At 42.4% G+C, this 12729-nt stretch overlaps 1 protein-coding gene across 9 annotated transcripts in view; it reads right to left on the reverse strand.

Moving 5' to 3' along the window:
• The window catches only part of CSNK1G1 (casein kinase 1 gamma 1), a 69197-nt gene that overhangs the window by 35608 nt on the left and 20860 nt on the right, over positions 1–12729 (reverse strand). For 6 of the 9 annotated variants that reach the window (XM_082198655.1, XM_082198648.1, XM_082198656.1 and 3 more), the window contains exons 1-5: positions 12342–12465; positions 7336–7727; positions 3899–3939; positions 3195–3264; positions 1215–1366 (exon numbers count right to left, since the gene is read on the reverse strand). In XM_082198655.1, the coding sequence (XP_082054781.1) occupies positions 1215–1366; positions 3195–3264; positions 3899–3939; positions 7336–7513 (441 nt within the window). In that variant the 5' untranslated portion in view covers positions 7514–7727; positions 12342–12465. Of the gene's footprint in view, positions 1–1214; positions 1367–3194; positions 3265–3898; positions 3940–7335; positions 7728–11896; positions 11919–12341; positions 12466–12729 lie in introns of those variants that run through there. The other 3 variants (XM_082198650.1, XM_082198649.1, XM_082198651.1) reach the window with 2 other exon arrangements.

Below are 12729 nucleotides of genomic sequence, written 5' to 3' on the forward strand. Positions count from 1 at the left end.
CACCTGGTTTACCTCAGCGGCATTTGACTGGCAGAGACATCCCTGCGCCGCACTGAGGTAAACCAGGCACAGTGTTTGATTGGCAGAGCCGCCGCCACTCGGCTTCTTCCTCCCGTCGCCGCCCTGGTGCTCCTGTGGGCCAGAGAGTGGTGAGGACGAGCTCACTCTGCCTACCCACTTCACAAGAAGCAGACGCAGCGGAGGCACAGGGGAGGCAGCCCCCTCTGGGAAGGTAAGCGCACAGCCTTCTTTCTCTGGGCGGGGAGGAAGCCCGTTTCGCACCACTGCTGCCAGCCCTTCAGCAAATGAGGCGGGCAACAAACCGAGGTGGCTGGGGCTGGGGCGGGGAGGAGGACTACTGACACCCCTCGCAGTGTGCATATATAGTCCAGCCCTCCACAAAGTCTGAGGGACAGTGGACCAGCCCCCTACAAAAAAAAGTTTGCTGACCCCTGCTTTAGTAACTATCACCAGCCCAGTCTTGTGGAATACTCTGCCAATAGATTCAGCAGGCACCTTTCATTTCACCTTTTGAACACCTGTTGAAAACTTTTCTATTCTGTCAAGCTGAGATAGACGATTATGAATATATCTTTCCATAATACACAGCTGATTTCTAATTTTTATATTTTAAATGGTCTTTTTGTATATACTGTTGTAAACCACTGATATTTTTCACAACCACCAGATATGCTGGGGTTGATGGAATCTGGAGCCCAATGATATCTGAAGGGCCACAGGATCACTAGCACGACATATGCAATCAATAATCCTTTCTAAACATCAACAAGAACATAAATCATTCCATTCAGTTCTTGATATGTTCAAATCTTGCTGTCTAAAGTGAACAAAGCATAGTAAACAAACCATTTATACTTACCGAGTTACTGAAGATTAACTCAACTAAGTAAAACTAAGAAGCAAGAAAAAACCCAATGAACTAAACAAATAAATCACACACAAACACTTACTTTTCTTGAAAACTGAAAGTTAGCATAGCGCAAGGGAAGCCCGTTCCCATCAGCCCAAGTCAGCACAGCCAATGGTCAGGGATGATGGGAGCTAGAATCCAACAACATCTGGAGACACTCTGTTGGCTACTCCCCTTGTAAAGGTTAATATGTAGTTTCCTGAACCATTTGTTAATATTAGGAAATCATGTAAAATTGTAAGCCAAAGACTGCGAAATCAGCACAAACTATTCTTTTACTCACCAGCTGGATTGCTATCATTAAGACTGTCTTCAGAGTGAATGTTCTATCACAAAGGTCAAATAAGTCCTCCAAACTTGGACCAAGGAGCTCAAGCACCATGGCATTGTACTTTCCACACGGCCCATAGTAAAACACCTGGGGGAAGCCTTCAACTGAAAGTATACAAAACATACTTTTGGAATACATCCAGATGGTTGCAGTAGCATCATTACTATTGTATGAAAACTACCAAAGCCAACAGATTTTACTTATGCCAGTCAAATTCTGTCACAAAAATGGTTTTGAAATTTATCTATCAATTGTTCTCCCCACCACACCACATGAAACCCTTTCAATTAATTTGTGAAGGGGTGGTGGTGGTTGTGTGTTGCTTTTTTGTAGAGCTGGTGTGCACTAGGACAGTAATAATCACAATCCATCAAACTTTACAGCTGGTATCTAAGAGCTACTTGGATGGGTGCAACGGTTTCTTCATGCTGACCAGGATATTTTACCCTTTTTTTTATTTAAGCAAACCATATGACGTCACAAAACTGCTTTTCAAACTCCCCCACAAATTTCCCTTTCAGAAATGGCTCACAGAGCATGAGAAGATGCTATCTGAGAAATCAAAACTTTAAAGCTCCTTTGGGCATACAGAACTGACTGATCCTAACTAGTACAGCCCTATCTTGGTTCTCGAACAGAATGCGTTCCAGAAGTCCATTCAACTTCCAGAACTGTTTGAAAACCAAGACGTTTTCAATCAGAAGCTGTGAAAGCCACACTGGATGTTCGGCTTCCGAAAAACATTTGAAAACCAGAACACTCCCGGTTTCATTCGGGAGCCGAAACATACGAGTTCTGGCGCATTAGAGAACCAAGGTAGAACTGTATCGCTGTTACAAGAACAAAAGAGCCACGCTGGATCAGACCAAAGCCCAACTATTCCAGCATCCTGTACCCCACAGTGGTTTATCAGATGCCCGCTGGAAGCCCACATGTCCTCAAGACATGAGGACAAAAGCACTTGCTCACTGTTGTTTCTCAGTGACTGGTGTTCAGAGGCAAGCTCACTCTAATCCTGGAGGTAGAACATAGTCATAGTTAACAGTTGTTGATACCTCATCCTCCAAGAATTTATCTAGCCCATTTCAAAGCGACCCAAGTTCTGTTTCATGGACCAATTCTCAGCCATAAAATACTATCCCAAGGAAAGCTTCCAGACAATAGGTTTCCAGTCCTGGAAGTCAATGCCACACGTAAATTTAGTGTCTACTGCTCTGTTCTTTGACCGAGCTGTGAAGATCAGGTAGCATTTTCTTTATTCTGATGCCTGCCCTACCCTACATAACAGACATCTTATGTCTTCAAAGAGCATGCCTGGTCAAACAAAGGAATTTACCACAGCAAGATGCAGTGGTGTTCATTGGCTTAGATGGGCTTTAATAAGAGGGTTGGGCAAACTCATGAAGGACTATCGATGCTACTAGTCACGATAGCACCATCGATGGCTACTAGTCATAGCGGCTCTATGCTACCCTCCAGGATCAGCGGCAGTATTCTTCTGTGGAAAAGGGCTACTATCCTGCTTCTAGGAAGCCATCTGGTTGACCACAGCTGGAAACCAGATGTTGGAATAGAGATGTTCTGATCCAGCAGGACTCTTCTGGGTGTATCTTGTATCTCAGATGTGTTAAGGGAGTCACATCTGTTTTCCAGTATACCAGCTACAACCCTTAAGTCAGAACTATTACACGTGCCTTCTACATATATTTTCTCAACGTTACCTACTAACAGAATAAAATGAGTTCCCTTTATGCTTGGGATACAAAGGTAAACAAATCTTGAGGACTGTGGTAGTGCATCAAAATTGCAACTGTCAGATCAGCCAAGGACAAACAGTGGTCTCCAGGAATGATACTAATGGGGTTTCAAATACATCAACTACAAGTTAAATACTCTCCTTTTATTATCATTTCTAGTGATGAGATTACTTACCCGTGCAGCCAATGTGTTTATAAAACCTATACTCTAAATGCAGCTGTGGGGCACGAGTTTTTAATGGCTCCTACAAAAACAGAGTAAAAAAATAGTCAAATTAAATGGAACTCTATGGCAGCCTTAGCATCTCTCAAACTTGGAAAACCGCCTAGGACCAGGATTTAATTTGACTGGCTTTGAAGAACTGCTATTCAATCCTTGCCCTTTGACTTTCCAACACAAAATATCAGGTGTGAATTCATGAGAAGCCAACTTCAGTATAGGCAAAAACTGAAGATAAGCAGCTACATGGTCACATTGTCAGATAGGAAGGAGCCTAATACAGTGGTGCCTCGCAAGACATCGTCTTGCGAAGCACGGCTATTAGCGACTTAGCGGCTATTAACGGCTTAGCGGCTATTAACGGCTTAGTGGCTTTAAGAAAAAGGAAACAAACTCGCAAGAACTCGCAAGCCCATAGGGAAGCAAGCCCATAGGGAAATTCGTCTTGCAGAACGACTCAAAAAACGGAAAACACTTTCGTCTAGCGAGTTTTTCGTCTTGCGAGGCATTCGTCTTGCGAGGTACCACTGTATCTAAAAGACAACAGTTTACAGAGATGTCCAGGAAAACAGTCTAGATCAACGGGAGAATAATCTAAACTTCTAATTTGCTTAACACTCAGAATTTCAGAGATGTTTAAAAACTGCACATCTACTCACCAGTTTGATTGCTACATATTCATTTGTATAAAGATTTTTGCCTGCAATGGAAACAGAGACACAGTAAACATCACAGTGGTGACAGGTAAGTCAGTATTGCTCGTTTTTCAGGTTTCCAGAATGAAAAGAGGTTTACTCCAGTTTTCACCAACCTGATCTCTCCAGATATTAGGGCTACAAGTACCATCAGCCCCAGTCAACACGGCTGTGCTGGCTGGCACTGATGGCAGTTGTAGTCCAAAACATCTGGTCTGCTGTATAACTGCATCAATTAAATCTGACTACAGTCGTATTTTGGAAGTCAAACGGAATCCGTTCCAGAAGTCCGTTCAACTTCCAAAATGTTTGAAAACCAAGTTGCGGCTTCTGATTGGCTGCAGGAAGCTCCTGCAGCCAATCAGAAGCCGCAGAAGCCCCGTTGGACGTTCAACTTCCAAAAATAATTCACAAACTGGGACACTCACTTCAGGGTTTGAGTCGTTTGGGAGCCAAAACATTTGGGAACTAAGCTGTTCAAAAACCAAGGTGTGACTGTATGTTATTATGAGTACATTGTTTATGTGCAAAAATGAATTATATTCAATATTAGAGGGGATAACGTGCAATTCACCTATTCTTTATCACCCATTGTTTCAGAACATAAATTCTTCAAATGTTTAATGTTTCTTTTATATACATTTAATAATACAAAACTATTCAGAGAAAAGTATGACCAAGAATGTCCCTATGTAGGGGGAGAGGGAACCAAACGAAATTGTTTAAAAAAATTTTTTTAAAGAAAACTGAGCCTAAACAAACTTAAACAAACCCAAGTTTCACATAAGCACAAAGGTCCTGAAATTGTCAGCTAGATTGTCTACTTCATTTATATACTATTGCTAAAGTTTAAAGTGTATGCATAATAGACAATTGAAATATAATTTATATCCAACTTTTATGTGAACTACCTCATGCTTATACTTTTCTTCAGAAGCATAACTGAAATTTGAGTTTAAATAAAATTCCTCATTCTTTTGAGGCTCAAATAAAATCACGATAAATGAAACCCTAGTGAGGTTTATTTTACTCCCCAACTAAAACTTGCTGTAAAGTCTTTCCCAAGTAGTGTATCAACTACAGAGTAAACACAAAGTCCAACCTCTTTGGGGTGAGGGGAGAAAGGTGAAGAAAGAGCATTCATGTTACCAGGAAGCAACAGTCAAACTTACCGTATTTTTCGCTCTACAGGACACACTTTTTCCCCTCCAAAAATGAAGGGGAAATGTGTGTGCGTCCTATGGAGCGAATGCAGGCTCCTTGGCTTCAGCGATAGCAACGGGAATCCTCTGAAGCGCCGAGGGAGTGCTCCCTCCGTGCTCCGGAGGCTTCACGTTGCTTTCACTGAAGCCTGGAGAGTGAGAGGGGTCAGTGCGCACCGACCCCTCTCGCTCTCCAGGCTTCAGGCAGCTATCTGCAAGCCTTCGGAGCGCGCCCCCAGCCCCGCAAGCTCCGGGAGCGGCGGCAAGGCTGCGCGCAACCTTGCCGCCGCTCCCGGACCTGTTCTGGGGGCTGGGGAAGCTCAGGCTTCCCCCGCCCCAGCCCTGCAGCTAAAAACGAAGCCAAAAGAGTGAGCGGGATCCATCCTGGCTGGAGAGGTTGCGCGCAGCTAAAGAGGAAGCCAAGACAGCCAGTGGGACGGATCCCGCTCTCTGTCTTGGCTTCTTTGCTCTTTGGGGCTGGGGGGGGGCAATTTCTTTTCTTTATTCCCCCCCCTAAAAACTAGGTGCACCCTACGGTCTGGTGCACCCTATGGAATGAAAAATACGGTAGCAGCTGCCTACCTGCCCTTTGGTGTTTGAGGCAGGAGAAAAATTAAAGGTCCTGGACAGAGGAGGAAAATATAGGCATGTGTCTTGAACTATTAATTCAGAATATGAGATTTAAGTTGACTGAACAAGCAAACCACTGATTACATGTGCAAATCAAACAAGTTATTGATTAGATTTGCATATGCGCATGCGCATGTGTCATAGCAGAGACCTTAGCATTTCTTTTATGAGTGAGAAAATAGAGAATGTATGGAATCGTGGCTGGATAAACCTGAATAGCTAAACTGCCTCATTAACATTGAGAATTTCAGAGAATTAAGGATGAAATAGTATCTGAATGCATTATAGCTACCTAAGATGTCTTATATGGTGAGTGGCATGTGCTGTTGGTGTGGACAGGGGAAGGCTGACTTTGTCCTTAGCTAGTGGTTTTACCCAGAAGCAAGAAAGTTTAGGAATGATATTGTACGCACAGATCCCACTATCAAAACGCTTGTTATCTGAAATCTCAGTTATCTGAACACAAAGAATTATACGCAAACTTCACTACATAAGGCAGGCTCAGATATCCAAACAACTGGAGTTTGCCTACCTTCTTACTAGCTTGTGTTTTGCTGGTTGGAGGAAGAAATTTTAGGCAGAAACCATGTGGGGGAGGGGGAGGGAGAGAGATCAGACAAATCAGTTTTTCCTTTGTTTGCCTTTAGCTGATTGGCTGCTGCAGTTTCAGGCAGAGTGGAGGGAGGTAGCAAAGGTTAGAAATGTTCCCATAGGAAATAATGGATATCACCATCTCATTTTAAGAAACAGCATTCTGCAGCAACCAGTTAAACCAGTACAAACTGGTGGGTATTATACTGGGCTTTAATTCTTTTATCTGCTCTAAAAATATAAGAGCAAGATAATTGCTTGTTTGTATGGGAAAATTTCATTTAGCAGCATTATGGAACAGGAAATTATACTGTGGAATTCTGAAAAACAGCCGCTCAAGAAAGAACTGCATTAAGCACTGTTTATTAATTTATATAAGCTTCATCATTTTCTGTATATATGGAAATTATTCAGCTAAACCAAGTTATGTATAGTAAAAAATAGCATATTAAAACTTCCTGAGCAGAAAAAAGGGGGGGAGAAAGATGTCACCCAAGTAAAGAAGTGTTAATTATAACTTTCATATGAAACAATATGAAAAACATACGTTTTGGATGAGGTATGTATATACTGCAGCAAAAACTGCCTTAGAAAGGGCATCCCCCTTACACAGAGAAATGCTTTTCCTAAGGTGGCATCTGCTATCTGAAGTTTTGACATGTATAGTGGTACCTCGGGTTACAGGCACTTCAGGTTACAGACTCTGCTAACCCAGAAATAGTACCTCGGGTTAAGAACTTTGCTTCAGGATGAAAACAGAAATGATGCGGCGGCAGCGTGGCGGCAGCAGGAGGCCCCATTCGCTAAAGTGGTACCTCAGGTTAAGAACAGTTTCAGGTTAAGAACAGACCTCCAGAACGAATTAAGTACCACCGTACTACATTAATTGCAAATTAGGGACACCCTTCTAGCTGATCAAAAGATTTTAACTAAATAGTGTAGCCCTGTTTATAACCTGTGAAAGTTATATGCTCTTACCTAGCCTGAGCTCTCCAAAATTTCCACTGCCTATCTTCTTGCCAACTCTGAAATTGGGCCCAACCATAAGAACACCAGAGGCTGAAGTGGAACTTGATGCTCGGGAACTGTGTGAACTTCTTGCTGGATTTCCTTTTCCGTTTCGCCTTTCATCTTTCTCCCTAGTAAGATGGTCCATGATCTTAAAATAAAAATATCTTCCAGTGAGCAGGATCTGGACTTTGCACTTATTCTTGAAGAGAGAAATATATATCCAGAAGAATCATTGGGTCAAACTATAAAATCATTTGGAGATCTTTTGGCACCATATCCAGGTTATTTGTGTTCTTCCACCGAACATTCGATGGGCAACTCCAGAGTCCTCCACAAGGCAGGGGAGAATCTTATATAACCTACAACAGAAAAAAGGGCAATTGTAAGATCATTTATTTATAAAAGAGCAAGCTGTTCACTAAAATAGAATTCAATGATAGCTTTTTTGGAATCAGCATTTTCATCAGGTTGCCAGAGTCAGTGTAACCATTTGTTGTTTCTCACTGTGGAAAATATAAACTTGAATAGAGATGGACACTACCAATAGCCATTCCCAGCTATGGAAACGGCAGTTTTCCTCCGTTCCAAAGGTCTCACACTTTTCAATCTAAGATATTAGAAGAATATCTTAGCTTTATATCAGGTAACAAAGAAGTGGATCTGGCTACGCTTATGAACGCTTATGAGTCTAGATGTACAGAACAAAGGGACAAATAACGCTTGACAGAAATAACGCCCAAGAACACAAATGCATTCGTACATCATACAAATCACACAGTTTGTCAGCTAATGCTTTGGGTAAAGTAAGGGTAGCCAGAGTTCAATTTTTAGGCTTGTTATATGCAGGGCTTTTGCATTTCTGCATTATGAATACAATTTCAACATTATATTTTACAAAATGAAGATTACAAATTTTAAACATTATATGTGCTATGTAGAATTCTACAAGGCAATCTCAGTCAAACCCCAGAGTTCTCTTAAAGTTTGTTAAATCTGTCTTAATGCAGAAGTGGTTGCTGCTATGTTTTGTAGCATTTTAAATAGTATTTAAAACAAAGTAAGTATAAATACAATTTAAAATGCTACAAAAAACATAGCAGCAGTCGCTTCTGCATTAAGACAGATTTAAAAGACTTTAAATTCTATATTGTAAGAAGCCCTAGAAGTTTTCAAACTGAAGATGGGGTATGAAATGTTTAACATAAAGTTGGTTTCAAAAGCAGACATGATAAAATCCTTCAACCTAATGCTGATTCTATTAACCATTGTCAGCTTCAGTTTTTAAATGTTAGAAGGAAAGTCAATTTTACTTATAGACACAGGCACACACACACACACACACACACACACACACACACACTCCAACACTTTTAAATGCCTTATTCATCAAACTGGCATAAGAGAGGCAATACTTCTTTGCCTAACAGTGTACCCTTCACACCTAGCCCCACTAATCATGAAACAAATTTAAAGTCTGTCATTACTGATGGTTACTTGCCCAATCCCCAGCCAAGAACATAAAAGCTAAGCCCTCAGATTCTGGAGACATCACAGACCCAAAACATAATGTCTATTACTGCCAACTCTAGAGATAGTTGTAAACATTCTGGGTAAATGTATTCTCACTAAGAAACAGTTCATATCCATGTGCTTTTAAATTTTGCAGCCACATATCAAGTTCTCTGTATCACTATTGCCTAACATTTAAGAATTGTTGTCTGCTTGATATAAAATACTTCCTTTGAGGGAGATTTATAACAGAAAAGTAAAAAATAATAATTAAAATAGTTCATTAACAGGCTGGGATACTTTTATCGTTTGACCAATTATACTTGCACTTTGAATTAATATACACATTCAAAGAAAGACAGAGCCTTGTTGACTTAATTTGAATACACCATAGGAATCAGACTTCATTGAAGTTGTGCAGCTTATTTCATATAAGTCAATTTATAAAACAAAACATTAGAAATGACAAGGTCTTATCTTCCTAGGGGCCTGATAACAGCCTATTATCATGAGTCTGGATTGCTTCCCTATTATGAAATTTCCTAATCCTCGTGTATTAAAGCTGTACATTCAGTTTGACTCAAATTACTCTGATTGCATTAACTTGTATTCCTAATTATATGCACTTTTCTGCTCATCACAGTGCCTCTTCTGCAATACAGTCCTGAAGATTGTCAGAAACTTTTAAGATACAAATAAACTGAGGCTGCATAATAAAGACAAGATAACCTAGTGTCCATGCACTAAACTAACATTACCGTATGGGAACAGTTCTGCTCTAAAACATAATCTCAAACAATAGCCATATCCAAATGCATTTTTTAAAAATGAAATAGAAATAGTTACTAATATTGTATTCTATTATCCTAACTGTTTACTTCCCATATTCTGCTGTTTGACAACCCTAGAATATATTTTCAGAGCTCCTGAAACCTTTACTTAGTTCAGTCACACTTTAACTTGTTTAAAAACAGGTAGAGATGGGGAGTTTTAAGTCTGGTACCCGACATTTTCACTAAAGGATAAACTATGTTATATGAACAAAAGAAGCTGTCATATACGAAGTCCAAACATTGGTCCATCTTGCCTAGCCTTGCCTGCTCTGACCAACAACAGTTTTCCCCAGCTCTACTACCCAAAAGCTAAAAACTGATACTGAACCAAAGAACTGATTCATGCAAAGCATTTACCGTATTTTGCGCCCCATAGGACGCACCGGCCCATAGGACGCACCTAGTTTTTTGGGGGGGAAATAAAGAAAAAAAAATTATTTCCTCCCCCCCAGGTGCGGGTCTGGAAGAACCAGGTTGGGGGGAACAGCGGGAAGGCGCGCTCCGCCTCCCCGCTGCTCCCCGAGCTTGTGGGGCTGGCAATGGGGAGAAGTGCGCTGAGCCCGGGACTGGAGGCAGCTCTATGCAGCCATCGGGAGCAGGGCGGGACTTCGCTCCCCCTCTCGATTGCCGCGCAGAGCTGCGCTGAGCCCGGGACTGCAGGCAGCTCTGCGCAGCCATCGGGAGCCGGGCGGGACTTCACGCCCCGCTTCCGATGGCAGCGCAGAGCTGCGCTGAGCCCGGGACCGCAGGCAGCTCTGCGCAGCCATCGGGAGCAGGGCGGGACTTCGCTCCCCCTCTCGATTGCCGCACAGAGCTGCGCTGAGCCCGGGACCGCAGGCAGCTCTGCGCAGCCATCGGGAGCAGGGCGGGACTTCGCGCCCCGCTCCCAATTGCCGCGCAGAGCTGCGCTGAGCCTGGGACTTCAGGCAGCTCTGCGCAGCCATCGGGAGCCGGTCTCCCGAGGGTTGCGCAGAGCTTCCTGAAGCCTGGAGAGCGAGAGGGGTCGGTGTGCACCGACCCCTCTCGCTCTCCAGGCTTCAGCGAAAGCCTGCATTCGGCCCATAGGACGCACACACATTTCCCCTTCATTTTTGGAGGGGAAAATGTGCGTCCTATAGGGCGAAAAATATGGTAGCCTTCCAACAGCGGGACAGGGGGGAAAGAACTGGGGGAGAACCCATATGAACCATTTTCTCTTTTAGAAGAAATAATTTGTGAAATGCTTTTTAATAGAGATTTTTAAAGTATTGTTTCAACAGTACTTTATTCAATCAAAAATAATGTAATACCTTTGTAACACTCTAACAGAATTAGGCAATTACCTTTCTCAGCATCGGATTTAGGGAAGTTTAGACAGTTCCCCCCAAAAAGGTGCCAAGCCGAAGGGGTGCATAACAACAACAACAACAACAATAACAACAACCACCTATATTTACACAAGTACCTACTCAAACCTAAGGGGGGGGCATCACATTTTGTCCTTGCTTAAAGGTAAAGGGACCCCTGACCATTAGGTCCAGTCATGACAGACTCTGGGGTTGCGGTGCTCATCTTGCTTTCTTGGCCGAGGGAGCCGGTGTACACCTTCCGGGTCATGTGGCCAGCATGACAAAGCCGCTTCTGGCGAACCAGAGCAGCGCACCGAAACGCCGTTTACCTTCCCGCCGGAGCGGTACCTATTTATCTACTTGCACTTTGACGTGCTTTCAAACTGCTAGGTTGGCAGGAGCAGGGACCAAGCAATGGGAGCTCACCCCATCACGGGGATTTGGACCGCCGACCTTCTGATCGGCAAGTCCTAGGCTCTGTGGTTTAACCCTTGCTTAGGGCACCATATTACCAAAGCCAGCCTCTGACTCTGTACACTGCAGACAGGTATTTCTGTTAAGATGAGAAAGCCTACTGTTTTCCCCACAGGAAAATTCCACATCTGTTGAAGGAACAGCACTTTTGCTAGAACATACTTCCATATACTTTCATTCCAATTAACAGATTTTTGTACACAGCCACTAGATATCTATCACTGCACATGAGAATCTCCTCATGCTCACCCACTAAGATATTTGTTGTTGCTCGGCAAGGCAGTGGTGGTGACAGCAGCTCAGATAACTTAAGATGCCTCCACAAGTTCAAAACATGCAAGACAAACTAGCTTAAAATATTGGTTAATGGCCATTCAAGCTCACCAATCAGTTGGCATTTTACTGTCCAGTCCATATGTGGATATTGCACCATACGAAGTGTAAGGTGGCTTTGTGATCTCATTTGGATGGAACTGAGAGGCCACGGCCAGTCAGAGTAGACAATACTTACAAGATGGATCAACTGTCTGACCTGGTATAAGGCGGCTTCCTATGTAAATTATGTATACCCGGCTGCAAAAGCAAAAGATAAAAAGCCCAAGTAGAAAATACAAAAGAAACAGAATTCCAAAAGAATTTGCTTCATTTCTGTCTAGGAAAAAGGTAATGTCAGATGTAGTACTGTAATGCAGATATGTTTGAAAAACTGTATGATCTGATTTTGTGAAAATTTAAGGCAATATCTAATTTTCCGTATTTTGCTATAATAGGCCATTTTTCTAACTACTATCCTCTAAGACTCCCCATTAACCTAATTGTTTTGACATACCTGGCTCAGAAAGGATAGGTACAATAGCATTTTGTCGTTTAACCCAAGAAAAATCTTTATGTTCCAAGTTACATGTCTTCTGTAAAACCCAATTGGCCAGTTGATGTTGAGAAGCTGCATCACCCTAGAATGTGAGAGACTCATAGAACTTAGGTGGCTGTGATAACATAATGCTGTTCAAGTGTTATTCAGCAAGTATAATCACAACCGTTAGGAAGGCAAGGAGTCCTCATGTTGAAGAATATTTTGCCATTTAAAAATAGTAAGTAATGGTCAAAGGCCTGGAAACAATGCCTTATGAGGAACGGCTAAGGGAGCTGGGCATGTTTAGCCTGGAGAAGAGGAGGTTAAGGGGTGATATGATAGCCATGTTCAAATATATAAAAGG

The sequence above is a fragment of the Podarcis vaucheri genome, assembly GCF_965113315.1.
Source record: "Podarcis vaucheri genome assembly, chromosome: 14".
Taxonomy (NCBI): Eukaryota; Metazoa; Chordata; class Lepidosauria; order Squamata; family Lacertidae; genus Podarcis; species Podarcis vaucheri.